General features: G+C 38.3%; 1 protein-coding gene across 1 annotated transcript in view; it reads left to right on the top strand.

Moving 5' to 3' along the window:
* The window catches only part of LOC101857020 (ran GTPase-activating protein 1), a 29,612-nt gene extending 19,914 nt beyond the window's left edge, over nt 1–9,698 (top strand). Inside the window, exons 11-16 of the mRNA XM_035969353.1 lie at nt 3,378–3,473; nt 3,960–4,004; nt 4,394–4,451; nt 5,676–5,764; nt 6,858–6,982; nt 8,702–9,698. Of these exons, the coding sequence (XP_035825246.1) occupies nt 3,378–3,473; nt 3,960–4,004; nt 4,394–4,451; nt 5,676–5,764; nt 6,858–6,982; nt 8,702–8,771 (483 nt within the window). The 3' untranslated portion in view covers nt 8,772–9,698. The remainder of the gene's footprint in view (nt 1–3,377; nt 3,474–3,959; nt 4,005–4,393; nt 4,452–5,675; nt 5,765–6,857; nt 6,983–8,701) is intronic.
* The last annotated feature ends 8,020 nt before the right edge of the window (nt 9,699–17,718 follow it).

Below are 17,718 nucleotides of genomic sequence, written 5' to 3'. Positions count from 1 at the left end.
TTCTGTTGAGGCTTGAGAGGTGAGCAGAGTAAGCCTGATTCCCGGTTTGTACTTCTCTGTTGACATCCACCCCTTGGCGCTCATATGACCTAGTAGAATGCTGTTGCGAGTGCCGTAAAACCTTACTAAAGCGAAACTAAAATGACAAGGTTTTTTTAGTGTCATTGTACTTCTCTTTACAAGAATTAGATTCAAGAAGTTTACCGAGGAAAGTTTTCTCCGACAAATTGGAAATGTATTATTTTTAGAAATTGGTTGATGGGTTTGTGTAGTGCCTTTTGAATAGCAGTTTTCTCTTGTCTTCCTCTCGGGTTGGGGTTTAAAAAAAATTTTTGTTGAAAATTTTAGTTACATAGCTTGTATCGGAAGCCCATAGGCATTTTTCTGTGGTCTGTTCCTATTCCTTTTTTTTTTTTAGCTGTGTCCTCTTCTGCTTGTATGACCTTATTGTGTTGCAAGTGCCGTAAAACTCTTAATAAAACTGAAAAACCATCAGTTTTTTAGCTTTTTCCTTGCGGTGTGTGCTGCCAGTGTCAGCCGCTGTTCTTAGCTCGCCATGTCTCGATCACCTCGATTATTTTGTTTTATACAGAGAAGACTGCGGGTTTTATTGTGGCTTCATCATGGCTTTGTTTACAGCCTGGTGGTTTGTCAGAGATGGCATCCTGAGCTTTATATTCCATCCACTCCTTATAATGATGTCGACCTGAATGTGCCAGGCTCGGTTTTGTTTTTATTTTATGGTTAAGCAATATATATATATGCAAGGCTAATGTATAATAATGCTTCCTTTCCCCCTTTTCTGTTAGGCCCCCTCATACTCCACTTTATATTTGGTGGTTTGTTACAGTCAAGCGATAGCGGATGATGTTTTTTTTACAAAGTTTATCAAAGAAAGAAGGGCCATTTGTACTTGTTTATTTGTGACGGTTTTATTGAATAAATTATAATGATATGATCCTTTCTCGCTGTGTGTTTTTTCTATTCAGATGTCGTCTGGGTTTGTTTGTCTGAGCTTCATGTTGCAAAGGAGAGGGTGGTTGACAGGTGTTCTGGTTTCGTCCTCTACATATGTGTTAACATCACATATTCCTTGTGGGTGGTTGGCGGGTGCTCTTGTGTGGTTTACTCCTTCTTTCCTATCAAACGTCTTATCGTTTTTTTCGCTCCTCCTTATTTGTGTTTGTTACTCTCTTGTAGCACCTTTAATCTTCTGCACTTATATGACTTAATTGTGTTGCATCTGTCTTAAAATGCTTATCAAAAAAAATTGTTACTGTTAGCGGTGTAACTGTTTATTTGTTCCTCAGCCATTATTGTGTTTATTAAACATGAACTGAACAATTGTGGGTGGTTGGCGGGTGCTCTGGAGTGGTTTTCTTCTTTTCTCCTATCAAACATCTATCGTCTTTATCTTTATCTCTACTCCTTCTTTTTTATGTATGTTACTCTCTTGTAAGACATCTATTCTCTGGCATTTGTATCACCTTATTTTGTTGCAAGTGCCGTAAAAGTCTTACTAAAACTAAAAAACAACTCTATTCTCCAGCACTTAAATGACCTTATAGTGTTGCAAGCGCCGTAAAACTCTTACAAAAACTAAACTTAACTAAAACCTGATCAATGAGCCTCATCCTGGATTATCAGAGTCTTTGGTTTAGGAGCAGAGCACAGAAGACTTACAGTTGAGAGATTTTGTTCCTTTTTTTTTTGTGGGTGGTTTTCGGAAGCTCTGGTGTGATTTGCGTCTTCTTTCTTATGGAACATCTATCATCCTGATCTCTTCCTCTTTTTTGTGTGTTTTTTTATACTCTCCAAATCTTCCGCACATATATTATGACCTATTTATGTTGCAAGTGCCATAAAACTAACTTATACGAAAAAGAAAGAACTTTCCGGAAGGAAGATGGAGATGCACAAAAAAATATTAGCTCAGTAGGGAACTGAAGTCTAGTACTTTGTGTGAAAGCAAAGATCTGTCTTTTATTAATAATAATAATAATCTATATCTTTTGTATAACTCAAATTCCCGGTCAACAGCAAGCTCTATGCACTTTACAGTCTATACTATTACCCCAGCAGACCATAGGTGGGTGGTTGGCGGGTGCTCTGGTGTGGTTTGCTCCTTTCCTATCGAACATCTATCGTCCTTCTCTCTCCTCCTCCTTTTTTGTGTTTGTTACTCTCTTGTAACACCTCCAATCTTCGGCACTTTTATGACCTTGTCGTATTGCAAGTGCCGTAAAACTTACTAAAACTAAAACCATATAGCATTCTGAAACAATCTCAACTTCCTGGGAAGCATACAGTGCAAGCTGCCTTTTATAGGTGCTAAAACACTAATGTACTAGCAATTTTCATTATACACTACAGATTCCTGTGTCCATATCTCTAATGACAAACGAGAAATGATTGGAACTCATAAGTTATGGCTGACACATTAAAATCTCAGCTGTGGTAGTCATCTCATAAATGGACTTGAATTGTATACAAAGGACTCTGGGTGGTTGGTGGGTGGTATGGTGTGGTTTGCTCTTTCTTTCCTATCAAATGTCTATCATCCTTATCTCTCCTCCTTCTTTTTTGTGTATGTTACTCTCTTGTTAAACATCTATTCTTCGACACTTGTATGACCGTATTGTGTTGCAAGTGCTGTAAAACACTTACTAAAACTAAAATAATAATAATAATAGAAGATACCATTTGTATAGCATACATTCCCACTCCACAGCAAGCTTTATGCACTTTACAGTCTATACTATTACCCCAGTACACTATATAGCGTTCTGAAACTATCTCAACTGCCTGGGAAGCATACAGTGCAAGCTGAATTTTATAGGTGCTAAAACACTAATATACTGGCAATTTTCATTTTACACTACAGATTCCTGTGTCCATATCTCTTAAGGACAAACAAGAAATGATGGGAACTCAATAAGTTATGGCTGACACATTAAAATCTCAGCTGTGGTAATAATCTCTTAAATCGACTTGAATTGTATAGAAAGGAGTCCGTGGATGGTTGGCGGGTGCTCTGGTATGGTTTTCTCCTTTTTTCCTATTGAACTACTATCATCCTTATCTCTCCTCCTTCTTTTTTGTGTATGATACTCTCTTGTAATACGTCTATTCTTCATGAATTCAGCACTTAAATGACCTTATTGAGTTGCAAGTGCTGTAAAACTGACTAAAACTAAAACAGAGGAGTCTGCGTAAACTGAAAGCTGTGGGACCTTTGGTATAGAGAGGTTTCTGAAATAGCAAAGAAAAAATAAGGGATTATATTATTTTCTTTCAGATTTTACTACAAATACTGGGGTATTTTTGGAGTCCACTGTAGTGAAGTTGTTTTTTTTTTCTTTTGTTTTTTGTTTCAGCAAATCAGTGTCAAAGATTTCTTAGCATTCCCTTCCCCAACAAAACTGCTTCAGCTGGGACACAACAGCGGAGACGCCATTCTTGAAGAGCTCGGGGTCAGTTGTCGTAGTTTTGTTTTGTTCTTTGTGCTATTCATTTGTTACTATTATTTTCTTCTTGTTCTTGTTGTTCTTGTTCTTGTTCTTCTTGCTCTTCTTGTTGTTGTTGTTCTTCCTCTTCTTCATCTTCTTCTTCTTCTTCTTCTTCTTCTTCTTCATCTTCTTCCTCTTCCTCTTCTTCTTCTTCTTCTTCTTCTTCTTCTTCTTCTTCTTCTTCTTCTTCTTCTCCTTCTCCTCCTCCTCCTCCTCCTCCTCCTCCTCCCAAAAAGACACTCTGAACGCTTTCCCTTTGCGGATGCTCTGGTGCGGTGTGCTACTTCTTTCCTATCGAACATCTATCGTCTTTGTCTGCCCTCTTCTTTTTTGTATTTGTTACTCTTTGTAACACTTTTCATCTTCAGCACTTATTATATGTCCTTATTGTGTTGCTAGTGCCGTAAAACACTTTGCTAAAACAAGCTGATCTCTTTCTTTGTTTCTCAGGAAGACAAAACAAACATTGACAAAGTTGTGGCCATGATTCTCAAGGTAAGTGATGTTTTTGGTCACTGTTTGGAAAAAGAAATTCATTTTTTTTTTGGTTGTTTTTTTATCCCTTTACCAGAGCTGTGAACTCCTTCTGTGCACTAAACTGATGTTAGGGAGCTGATTTCTGGTTTTGTATTTTTCCGTTATTTTACCTTTTTTTTTAACCAAAAGAACAGCTATTATTCGAAGCATAATTTGTTTTCTGTTTTACCCTATATTGTTAGTGGTGCCAATTCATTTTATTGTCTTTTGTTTGCAAATGCAATTTCGTTAAAATTTTTAGAGCATTTTCACAAAATTTCAGTAGCATTCTTCTGATGTATCACTACTTTTCTGTAGAAAGGATGCCTTCTGACTTTCTTATACAAGATGTGTTGTGTGTTGCACAGGTGTCTCTGGTGGTGAGCAAAGATGATGAGGCCAAGATCAGATCGTGCGAGTGTGCAGGTAATGTACAAAATGTTTCCTTTCCATATGATGTACGGACACTTATAGGTTTTTTTTTTTATTACCTAATTAATTATTCGTCAACGGTGGGTGGTTGAAGTGTGCTGCTGATAGGTCTTACTTGTTTTTACACGATGAGAAAAATCTGTGGTGTTTGTGGGGAAAAGTTGCCTATCTCTGCTGATGGTGACTAAAAGACTTCCATTACGAACATAGATACCTTGATGGAGCATGTAGAAAGAATACACAAGTAGTGTGACTCTCTTTTTTTCTCCTGCTCTCTCTCTGTCTCTCTCTCTGTTTCCTCTCTCTCTGTCTCTCTCTCTCTCTCTCTCTCTCTCTCTCTCTCTCTCTCTCTCTCTCTCTCTCTCTCTCTCTCTCTCTCTCTCTCTCTCTCTCTCTCTCTTTTTCTGTTGTTCACACACACTCAGACATGCATAATAATGCACACATGATTTATGCCCACTCACCAAACGAGAGAAAAAATCAGAAGCGGCCATAACTAAACAGTACTTTCACCCTTTCTCCTTCATAGCAGTCATCAATCAATAGTACTTTCACCCTTTCTCCTTCATAGCAGTCATCAATCAATAGTACTTTCACCCTTTCTCCTTCATAGCAGTCATCAATCAACAGTACTTTCACCCTTTCTCCTTCACAGCAGTCATCAATCAACAGTACTTTCACCCTTTCTCCTTCATAGCAGTCATCATTAGTAGACTACTTTCATTCCATCTCCTTGTTGTGGTCTTCAGTAAACAGTACTTTCACCCTGTGTCCTCAGACGGACTCCTCTTAACAGTTCTATCCTCCTGTCTATTTGTAGCAGTCATCACTAGTAAACAGAACTTTTACCCTGTCTCTTTCATAGCGGTCATTAATAAACTACTTTCATCCTGTCTCTTTGTGGGTGGTTGGCGGGTGCTCTGATGTGGTTTGCTTCTTCTTTACTATCAATCTTCTATCGTCCTTATCTCCCCTTCTTCTCTTTTATGTTTGTTACTCTCTTGTAACACCTCTAATCTTCTGGCGCTCATGTGGCCTTATGCAGTTGCGAGCGCCGTAAAACTCTCTACTAAAACTAACTATACCTGTCTCTTTCATAGCAGTCATCACTAAACAGTGCTTTCACCCTGTCTCTTCATAGCGATCATCACTAATATTTTCACCCTGTCTCCTTCGTAGTGGTCATCAATAAACAGTACTTTCACTCTGTCTCCTCAGATGGACTGCTCCAGAACCTCTTCAACTCACTGGACAAGCCAGGCCCTGATGTAGCCAATGCTTTTCTGGTCGCCCTGGGTCTCATAAAGGTGAGTGAAGAGACGGGCAAAGTGAGAACATTTTTGTTTTTCCTTTGTACCGTACTTATACTAAGTATTTCATTTGTATGTATAGAAAACATTGTTTGCAAACTGTTGAAATGTACTGTGCCCTGAAAGCAAAATTTTTCAGGAGAGGGAAAAAACTCTTTCGTTTTTGTAGCAATTGTACCCAAATTATGTATCTTCTGCTTTTTTTTCCGACATTTATTTAGAATTTGAATTTTGACAATAATATATTCCTATAGGAGATGCAAGTGGTACAACAGATTAAGAAACAGCAATAAAAGAAAAACAGAAATACAAAATTTTGAGCCTAGTACATTGGAACAGCTGGCCAGCAATTTATTCTCTCAATTTTTTTTCTTCCTGAAATATGTATTCAACTATATTTTTGAAATGTTGTATCATCATCATTGCCTTTCTCACCCTTCACCAGGGCATAGGCAACGAACAAACATTTTCCACCTTTCTCCTCTCTATCCTGGGCTAGCCCCTTGATGTTATTCCTTGTCTTCCCATTTTTCTGCACATCGATTTGTTGTGTAATATAATATTATTAAATGTACAGTCAAACTCGGATATAACAGGACAGACGGGACCGGCAGTTTTTCCCTGTCATAAGCAAGTCCTGTTATAACCGTTATCAAGGGAAACAACCAGTACCATTGCACCTTCAGCTTACTATATATATATATAATTCGATTACCACAGATCCTTTTCCAGTGGGCTGTTTTGCTGACATTGAGACGGAATCAATCAGTGACCCCAACACTATTGGGTGGGGTGGTGGTATGTGTTTGAAAGTTTGTGTTTAGGCAAGCGATCATACAAACAGGCGAAACGTCTTGGTTGAGACAAATTTTAATAATTTGGCCGATTGAATGAAGTTCATGTGCTGCAAGATCACTGTTATATCCGAGTCTGAACAAATTGAACCCTGTTATAGCCAGGTTCATATTATTACTTATACTTTAAAGAAAAACCCCACCAAAAACGGGGATTTAATTTATCAGTTTTTTTCCAAGTTCCTGTAATAACAGAGGCTGTTATAAATGGACTGAACTATATATCCCCCGCACAGGGTGAAGACAAGAAAATGAAGGCACCAGGCAGTATCGTGGGCCCGCTGCTGGTGTTGGAGCACATCGTACGACAGCCCTACTTCCCCTCGGAGTTACGACAGACGATGTTGGCCTTCCTCAGCAAGTCAGTGTCCGTCTTGTTGGCTTATTTATTGTTCTGAAATTTTTTTATTTTTTTTTCAGTTTTGGTAAGAGTTTCACGGCACTTGCAACACAATAAGGTCATATAACTGCTGAGGATTAGAGGTGTTACAAGAGAGTAACACACATTTTAAAAAAAAGATCAGGACTAAAGGTGTTTGATGAAAATGTGTGGCATGGTGGCACTCGTCAATCTAATGACATCGAAGAAACCAATTTTTTTTTTTCGCCCAATGGCCAATTTAAAACAATTTTTTCCCCCATCTCAATACCTTATCCCCATGTCTGATTATATGGGACTCTTCTGTGAAGGAACTCACTGGTATGCGAGGGGTGTGAATCCAGAGTGGGTGGTTGGAGGGCAAAACTGATAGGTTCTACTTCTTTCCCATTTCTCTGCTTCACCTCTGTCCGTCTCGCTGTTCTTCCTGTACAAAAGTACCATTATCGCGTTGATGTGCTTCTCATTTAGGGTACTCAAAAAACTGGAATTAAAAGTACTTCATTGTTTTCTCCCCTATGTGTTGTTATTATTTATTTGCCTCAAATGTTTCCCACACAAGTAAGGGGTGGCTGGCGGATGCTCTGGTGTGGTTTGCTCCTTTTTTCCAATCAAACCAATCAAATATCTGTCGTCCGTATCTCTTCTTCTTTTCTTTGTATGTTATGCTCTAGTAACACTACTCTTACCTTCGGCACTTATGTGACCTATTTGTTTTGCAAACGTCATGAAACCATTTAAGTGTTGATGTGCCTGTCTTTGCTCAGATCAATGGTGGGTGGTTGGTGGGTTCTCTGGTGTGGTTTGCTTCTTCTTTCCCATCAAACATCTATCATCCTTCTCTCCCCTTCTTCTTTTTTATGTTTATTACTATCTTGTAACACCTCTAATCTTCTGGCGCTCATATGACCGTATGCAAATCAAATCAATGGAAACTCTCATATACACCAATATGTCGATCAAAAGTAAAGGTCAGATCTAAACCTTCATGACTCAAGTGAGGGAGGTAGGGGGGGGGGGGGGGCTTGTTTGATTTCATTATTTGTATACAGAAGTAGCGTGTGTTGTATAACTCTTACCTTGCTTTAAAAAAAAAATCTCTTTTGATGAGATGTCTTGGGTGTTAGTGGTGACAATTGTAGCGTTATTTGTTTATTATTTTATCGGCACAGGCAAACATGTCCGTCCGTATTTCCTAATGAATTTGTGGCTGTTTTGTCCCTGGTGTATTCATGTTCCAGATTTCATGTGGGTTTGTTAGTTAGGGCTCTAAGTGGCAAGAGGGTGGTTGATGGGTGTTCTGATTTGGACCTCTCCATTTCTTCTGTGCTCCGTTACTGTTATCCGAGTCTGTTGTAGTTTGTAGTAAAAGATGTATACGTTTCAATGCTAGAGGCTGAAAAAAAATGACATCTCGCTATCTCAGAATTACAAAGTTTTATCCGCTCAGTACCTAGTTTTGAGAAATTGGACCTTAAAAATTTTGAGTTTCACAATGTCAAGCTTTTTCATATGGAGTTCTTTGAATATATCTTGATCATGACTTTAAATAATCTTATCATTTGATAGAACAGATAGGACATTTAGGTTTGTGACCTCATGGTATTAAGTAACTCAAAAGAGCCAAAAATGTCAAATAGAACTTTGTAATTTCAATACAGCGATCTGTTGGATAAAATGTATTCCTTTGTTTTTCCACAGACCCCATCCCCTCTTGGAGAAGGCTTCCGATGCGAGGCACAAGATTTTGCAGACGTTATACTCTTTCTGAGCTGCGACGGGTGTCTGTGATCCTTTGTGCTTTTTAGTCTGTTGATCATTTTTAATTCATGTTTTAGGAGAACTGAAGAAAAATGCATTCGTTATATTTTTTTAGAAACACGAGTCATATGTTATTGTTAACTAAATGTGAGCTTACCAAAACCTTAGTTGGTACCGTGCTGAAGTACATTGCAGATGACAATGGTTTGATTGATACCTCGATGGGGCACTCTTGACTTTGGGTTGTTTGGGGAATCATTTAGGTTGTCCTGAACTGTATGTTGGTTCCCCTTACCTTTTTGCTACCCTAGAAGTACAAAGTTCTATCTGCTCAGTACCTAGAGTTACGAACAATTTGAGGTAAAAACTTTAAAGTTTCACATGTTTAGCCTTTTCTAATGCAGTTCTTTGAATATCTTGATAACGACTCCGAATAATCTTACAGTTTTCATTGAGCAGATACAACATTTGGTTTCAGACCTCATGGTCTTAGTAACTCAAAACGGACAAAAATGTTAGATAGGACTTTGTAATTCTGAGATAGTGATTTCTTGATTCCCTGAAAGGCACAACAGCTACAGGAGGCCTCATTTCTGCTGCTGCATGTTCACCTGTTTGCTTGTTCACTTGTTTGCCTTTCTGTTATGCGTCATTGCCGAGTTATCGGAAGTGGATGCTCTTAGCTTTGTGTATTGCTAGGAGGTCTTTGCATAATGGCCAGCGTTTGGCGCGGGTCAAGTTGGATGCTAAGGTGCCGGTGTAGAGGTAGGGTGATCAATGTTAACTATGAGCTCAGGTGTGTCACTGCATGTACTCTTTGCGGGATATGTTGAGAAAGTTGTTTTGTTTTGAATTGAGAACTTGGAGGATTGTCACAATAGTTGATTTGTTGACCAGTGTCTGTGGCTATAGATGTCGATTCTCTTTGCCTTCAATGGAAAAGAAAAATAGGAATTTAGTTCACTAAATGAGGCTGATGTTTTTGTCATGGACTGCGCACAGAGCTTGCTGTTGAGAGAGAATTTGTGCTACACAAATGCTGCCTATTATTATTATTATTATTATTATTATTATTATTATTATTATTATTATTATTATTATTATTATTATTATTATTATTATTATTACTGATATTTTCAACTTTCTGCTTAAATGAAGTGAATGTCCTCAGGCTTGTGGTGTGGGTGTGGGTGGTTTGCAGGTGCTCTGAAGTGATCTTTCTCCTTCTTTCCTAACAGACGTGTTTCGTCCATCTCTCTCCTCGTTCTTTTTCTTTGTCTGTTCCCCTCAAGTAACGCCTCTAATCTTTGGCACTTGTAATTGCTGACGCTGACAAATTGAGTTACTTTTCGCTATCCAAGAATGGAGATATCGGCTAAAAATTTACACTGGGGTCATATTTATTGATTTTCAATTGAGGCCTTTTTGTTCAAGTCTACTGTGTCTTTTATTATTCCACACTTGCACATTGTATAAAGCCCACCTACATATAAAGTTGATGTATCAATTTTCATGAAAGGCTAAAATCCAAGAAGCAACCCATTTTGTCAGCACACCTCACATATGGAGAAGTTCATCCTTTTTGTCAGCACACCTCACATATGGAGAAGTTCATCCTTTTTGTTAGCACACCTCACATATGGAGAAGTTCATCCTTTTTGTTAGCACACCTCACATATGGAGAAGTTCATCCTTTTTGTTAGCACACCTCACATATGGAGAAGTTCATCCTTTTTGTTAGCACACCTCACATATGGAGAAGTTCATCCTTTTTGTCAGCACACCTCACACATATGGAGAAGTTCATCCTTTTTGTCAGCACACCTCACATATGGAGAAGTTCATCCTTTTTGTCAGCACACCTCACATATGGCTGTTACTTTTATTCCAGGGCTTCTGCTTTCTATTTCTGTATTCTCCACAACTTGTTGTAGAAGCTGTTGAATATCTGGCAAGTCCTATATATATATACGTGGAAATTATCTAGGAGGGCTGCCCATTGTTCAGTAGAAAAGTAGTTGTCTTAGACAAGTCGCGACCTCTGTGCTTTCTTGTTTTGTCTCCATTTTTTATTAACATTGAAAATGTGACTTCTTCTTAAGCTCACTCTTTGTTATGAACTGTTTTCACTGTGTTTAGAAATGAAGACACTGAGGTTGCGAGGTGGATGTGTCGTTATGATATTAATATGTGAAGCGTGCTGACAAAATGAGTTACGTTTAGGATTTGAGCCCTCTATGGAAATAGATACACCAAGCTTATTATAGGTGAAGTTTTTACAATTTATAAGTATGAAATAAAAAAAGGGACGTTATAGTTAAAGAATATGGCATCAATAGCAAATTTACAAATTTGATCCTAGTGTCGATTTTTTGGCCAATATCTCCATTTGTGGATTACGAGAAGTAGTAACTCATTTTGTCAACACACCTCACATATATCTAAAAAATGCAATTGTGGAAATGGGAAGTAGTCATTTGTTTTGGTGATTGTCTTATATAGGTGGCTGTTGCTAGAGCAGGTTTAACTGTAATTTATGCTGAAATGTTGTTATTAATTAAGAAAGCGATGCTCTGTATTTCAAGAAATAAGTGAACATGCGTGAATCTTTGAGTGGATTCTATTGTTTTTGTGCTATAGATAGATATAGTCCATCCATTTGTGGTCGATACTTCTTTATTCCTTGGTTTTTGTTTAATGAGGGAATGTGTGAGTTATACACGTTGAGTCTGGGCGAAGAGGGGATTTCCAGAGTGAATTGTGAAGTCACATGTGCTGTCTATTGTTTTTTTATTATTATTTTCTTTTAAGAAGAAACCAAATAAAGTGTTCATCATCATCATAAACTAAATGTCTAGTATTGAGTTCTCTTTTTTATTTCTGTCCATTAGCATGTTCATTTTGGGTTCATGGGTGGTTGCAGGGTGCTCTGCATGGTGTTGTTTCTTCTTTCCTATCAAACGTCTATCGTCTTTATTTCCCCTCCTTCTTTTCTGTGTTTTTTACTCTCTTGTAACACCTTTAATTTTCGGCACTTATATGACTTTATTGTGTTGCAAGTGCCGTAAAACAGTTACTAAAACTAAACTAATTTTGGGTTCACAGATTTTGTGCAGAAGAAGGTGGGTGGTTGGCAGCAGGTGCTCTGGTGTAGTTTTCTCCTTCTTTCTTACCAAACATCTATTGTCTTTATCTGTCTTCTTTTGTTTTCATTTTTAAAAAAATTTTTGTATGTTGTATCCCATTTAGCTCGGGTTAGCCATGATAGACATGGTTAAACTGCAACCTGCTTTCAAAATGATATAAATTGTGTTGATATGATAGTGATGTATAAATCATTTACAGTGGTTTGTCTCCTGTGTTTTTAGAAAAGTAGAAGCTACTGACTGAAGTGTCTTTAGGCCATTCCCAAAGGGGGAACGTTAGCATGTTCTTATGCTGAGTAGAATTGTAAATGGGGTGATTCATCAATGTCATGCTCATAAATGTGCCTGAACTGTATATGGGGAACTGCTCCCTTTTCTTTCCTGATCGTCATTTTTCTTTTACTTCTTTTGTATGTTTGTCACTCTCTTGTGACCCGCTATTTCCGGGGTGCCTTTATAGTCGAAGCAGACTTTGTGCTGTTGAAGTTGAAGCAAGAGAGGTGAGCAGAGAAAGCCTGATTCCCTGTAGTGTAAAGACTTCTCTGTTGACTTCCCCCCATTGGCGCTCATGTGACCTTATGCAGTTGCGAGCGCCGTAAAACCTCTACTAAAACTAAACTAAGAAGTAGAGGCATTCATAATGTGTTTTATTAGTAGAGGGTTTTACGGCGCTCGGAACTGCATAAGGTCATTTGAGCGCCAAGGGATGGGTGTCAACAGAGAAGTCCTTACAGGGCATCAGACTTACTCTGCTCACCTCTCTAGCTTCAACAGCACAAGGTCTGCTTCGACTATTAAGGCACCCCGGAAATAGCAGGTTACAAGAATGTGACAAATATACAAAAGAAATAGAGGAAAATGACAATAGTAAGGATTAGGAAAGAAAAAGCAGCAGTTCCCTGCTGTAGACCAGGCACAGTTATTAGCGTGACATGATGAATCAGACTGTGAGTTTGCGGGTGATCTAATGTGGTTTGCTCCTTCTCTCCTATAAAAAAATCTATCGTCTCTATGTGTGACTGAAAGTTAGCAATAAAAAGGAGCCAAGGAGTAGCTGTAGAAAGGCTGCAGAAAGAGCCAGGAGCCCAGTTGAGTGGGCAATGGGAGGAGGGGGTTGAGCCAGAAAGTGGAGCGAAAGCTGACGACAGAACACTGTTATAACTTATAGAGCAGGAAAGGATGCGAAAGGAGAATATTTTAGAGAAGAAAATGTTCCATCGCGACCTGGATTCGAACCAGGGACCTAATGAATGAGAATGAGGGGCAAACACATTAACCTCTCGGCCACGAAAGCCCCCCCCCCCCTCCCCTCCCCTCCCCTCCCCTCCCACTAAACAAACGATACGTACCGAAAAGGTAAAAAAGTAAAACAAAATAATATATTGAAAATAATAATAATTGCAACATTATAATAATGAAATAATAAACGTGGACACAAATGGAAAAAAGGGGGAAAATGGGCTTCAAAAGGACGATGATGATGATTCACAGGCAGGTCTCTGTATGCTAGACGACTTTGTTTACACCTTACCCAAGTTAGTATGCCTGAAAAGTAGTATTACTTGAGATATAGATACATGTATATAACAATGACCCGTACACCAGCAGATTGATCAGGTCTTTCGCCGTCTATAGAAGGGTACCCATTTCCACTTACGTGAAATAAAGAAACTTCAACTGTGATATACTATGATTTCAGTGGCCATAATTAATCTTATTATCAAGTCCTCGATTGCAGAAACAACCAGTGTTCGGTGAAGCAGTTAAACGCCTCGCTGTTGTGATAAGGAGAAGCGAAATCGATTCCCAAGTGGAGAGGATTTTTATCAAGTATCTTTGTCATTCTGTTAGGGTTATGTAATGCGATCTTTGCAACAGAAATAAACCATAATAATATGAAGCTTGAAGATTTGAGGTGAAATTGGAGATTGAGATAAAAAGACAGCAGGAGAGATAAGGGCGATATAAGTATTGTTTTTTTAAAAATTGTAATGAAAAAAAACCCCACACCAGAGCACCCACCAACCGCAGTTTGTAACTACGGTCAACTCAGAAAGTATAATGAAGAACAGGAGTGCATTAAACTTGAGTTTATTGTTTTAAATGGAGGATATTTAAACTTGTTTGCAAAACTCCTGTATTTCTCTTAATTCGATCATGTAAAAATAGAAATTGAAATGTGGCGTTTTTAATAATATGCAGCCTGATAGCACACAACGGTCTTTCAAATTCAAATAGCACTATTCACCGCTGCACTGGGTATATGCTTGTCAAAATAGCCAATTTCGACATGTCCACAAAAAACATCATCAACAGCTTATATAGCGTCAATTAACACATTCAGGGTGCGCATTCTATTCATTCGATAACGCTTGACGACGTCCCGTTTTAGGGCACTTACCTAAAGAAAGAAGACTAACTTCGATGTCTATACAACTTTGTCGATTTTTTTTCTTTTATTAATTGAAAAATATAAACTGGCACCAATAATAATATGGGTACTTAGAGTACAAACTAGTTCTCTGATTAGTAATATTATCATGGTCCAAAATGTCCTGCATCATTGCCTTTGCTCTGTTGATGATCGGACATATTGTGTGTCCTCTTATTCTTTTAAATAGTTCAACAAAACACCGACTTAGGAAAAATAAGAAACAAGCGAGCAAAGCAATCAACGCAGGTGTAGGAATAAGAATAATAAACACAAAAACAATAGAAAGAAAACGAACAATAAGCTAGGAGTAAAGGGAAAGTTCCCATTTTAAAAGGCTGTTGTTCAGGGCGTGTACGGTTCCAGAGCACAGCAGGGGGCACGTATGCTTCCCCAACACTGGACTGTGGGACGCGTACGGTACGCTTCAACAACATCGCACAGTTACTTTTACTTTTAGGGACGCATGCACACGCTTCCACGGCTCTACGGAATAATTGTTAAGAGTATTTGTGACATCGACGTCATAGTAGTACTACGCGGTCCAAGATCGATAAGAGTAGGCTTTGGCCGCCACCCGGGCAAAATTCAAAATTTCCTACCAGCTGAAAATATTTGGTGTGTTTCACACGCTCATAATATGACCTTATGCAGTTGCAAACGTCGTAAAACACTTACCACCCCCCCTCCCCCAAAAAATAAAAATAAAATAAAATAAAATTGATCAGCCAAACGAAAGATCAAATTGAAATCCAACAGAACTTGAATTATAATTTGTCTCATTTTTACATTGATGCCGTCATCTGCCGCTGGATTTATCTGAATGTGTGAAACATCTAATATTTATTTTTGTTTATACGGAGAGACGAAGTCTCGTAACTACTGTAACAAGTGTTACATTCTACAAAGTGTGTTCAATGAACAAGACAGGGTGGAAGGTTGAAACAAAACGAAAAGCACCAAACAAGGAAGACAAAGTAAAATAAACCAATGGGTAACCACCAATGGGAGAACGAGTGAAGCTTCTGTCGTCAGTTCATGTCCACTCCCATTGTTAACGACTGGGTAAATAGTGACTGGTCACCTCACTTACGTTTTGTTTATGAGTTGTGGGCGGGGCTTTTCGGTTATGACGGACAGCACGCATTCCTCGCCTGCAGCTGAAAATGTATTGTCACTGGGTGGTCAAATTGGGTAAACAAGTGGGTGGGACCTCCCCAACATGATCAGACATTGGAAGGACTAACATATAACAATAACGTCAGGCGAATGGATCACGACGGCTCGTCCACAGTGTCATGAGCCAATACATAATTTATAACAAATCGTTGAACGAAGAAAGATTTGCGTGGCCGTTCTAAGACAGTTTTTTTTTCTTCTCTCGATTTGTGTAGATAAAAGAGTGTAGCCACAGCCACTTTGAACAGGTGACCGTTTTACACGATGGATTTTTTTTTACGCAAAGGGGGGGGGGGGGGGGTGGACGTTTGTACAGGTGGTCGTAATGCAGGTTTGACTGTATGTCGCTTTAAAAAAAAGTTATTGTTAATAGGAGAGTCCATCTCGTGCGGTGTGAACATTGGGCACCGGGACGTCCCACGCTGAAGACTTGGGTTTAATTCCTTTCTGTTGAGAATTTTAAAATCAAGTTCATGTTTTTCAATCTTTCTATTGCGGCGTTATATAAAAATGTATCCTCTCAGCGCTGGTTGGCCTTGGCATGACACAATGTGCAACACCTTAATTTTAACCCTATCCGTACGCCCTGTGGTCATTTTGTATCTCCGGGTTGTATGCTTCACATTTTAGAATACTTCTAGTACGGAGATCTCTTAAAAACTTTCAGTATTTCTCAAAAATTCATTTTGACAGACCGCAATGGAAAGCATACGGATCGGATTAACCAGTAAATGTCCTCTTTGAAAGTGGTGGCACGGAGTTCTCCGCGTCGTATGGATACGATAGTAAAACACGACGTACGGATATGGTTTTAAGAATGGGAACTTTTCCTCTACTCCCAGCATATTGTTCGTCTTCTTTTTGTTGCTTTTGTGTGTGTGTGTGTGTGTGTGTGTGTGTGTGTTGTGTGTGTGTGTGTGTGTGTGTGTGTGTTTATACTTGATGTCACACCTGTGTTGATTGTTTTACTCGCTTTCTTAATATTTTTCTTAAGTCGGTATTTTTTAAAAGTATTTAAAGGAATGAGTGGACAATATGTCAAATCAGCAACAGAATAAAGACAATGTTGCAGGACATTTTGAATAATTAGTGTAATACTAATCAGAGAACAAACTTGCTTTCTTAGTATCCATATCATTATTGCTGTCCAGTTATATTTTTCAATTAAAATAAAAAGCCTTTCAGAATTGAAAAAAGAGTATGGATATCGAAGTTTTAGTCTTCTTTCTTTAAATGTCCCCAAAAAGAACGTCTTCAAACATTGTGGAATGAATAGAACATGAACCCTCATTGTGTTAATTGATGCTAAGCTGTCGATGACGTTTTTGTGGGCATGTCAAACCAAGTTATTTTGACAGGCACGTACCCAGTAGGACTACAACAGTGTACTTTTAAATCATCAAAGCGGTTGTAAGCTATTGTTTCGACAAGATGACTAGTGTGGACAACAAGAGGTATTATAGACCTAAACGTAGCCTTCTGTGGAGGAGATATGGAAACAGTAGGTTGCACAATAATTTGTCCAGGTGATTTTATGCCCCCCCCAAAAATTTTAAAAAATTTTTTTTTAAATTAAAAAATGAAATTATGCAAACTGGGCACAAACATGTGAAATTGTGCAATTCTGTTAATTTTAGTAAAGAATGAAAAAGGAAAATGATCACAAATTATGCAAATAATGCGGGGTGCATAAAACCACGGGGACAGAATAATATGTGTCACGACGTGGTAGAATCAGATGCTCGTCAATTTTTTGGCATGTAGAGTTATTGGTATCTTCTGCAAGCCTATTTATTTGCCTTGGTTTCGATGAAATAAAAGCCCTTTTATCTTGAATAGAAGTTGAAATATTGGCATATGAAAGAGGTGGGGTCGCCTGGTTGCCGAAGTAAAATAAGAAAAAAATGCAATTCAAATTTTAATAGTTTCATTAGATTGAGAGTCCTTGAAAACTGGAAACGTACACATTTTGCGCCTTGAATTTATGTTTTCCTATAAAATTCAGAAGGAAATGTTGAGCCAAAAAACAAAAATTCTATAAAATTATTTGACAAACTGGCGGAAGTATGCCTGCTCGTTTGATTTCATTATTTTGACAAGCGCCTGATTTTACGTCGACGCCTTACATATAATAACATATATTGTTTTTTAATGCAAAATTTGAATAAAACAGACATAGCAAATGTCACAAGAATTCGTAT

Source organism: Aplysia californica, unplaced genomic scaffold, assembly GCF_000002075.1.
Source record: "Aplysia californica isolate F4 #8 unplaced genomic scaffold, AplCal3.0 scaffold00140, whole genome shotgun sequence".
Taxonomy (NCBI): Eukaryota; Metazoa; Mollusca; class Gastropoda; order Aplysiida; family Aplysiidae; genus Aplysia; species Aplysia californica.
The sequence above is the reverse complement of the archived record's forward strand: the minus strand, read 5'-3'. Positions and strand labels throughout refer to the sequence as shown.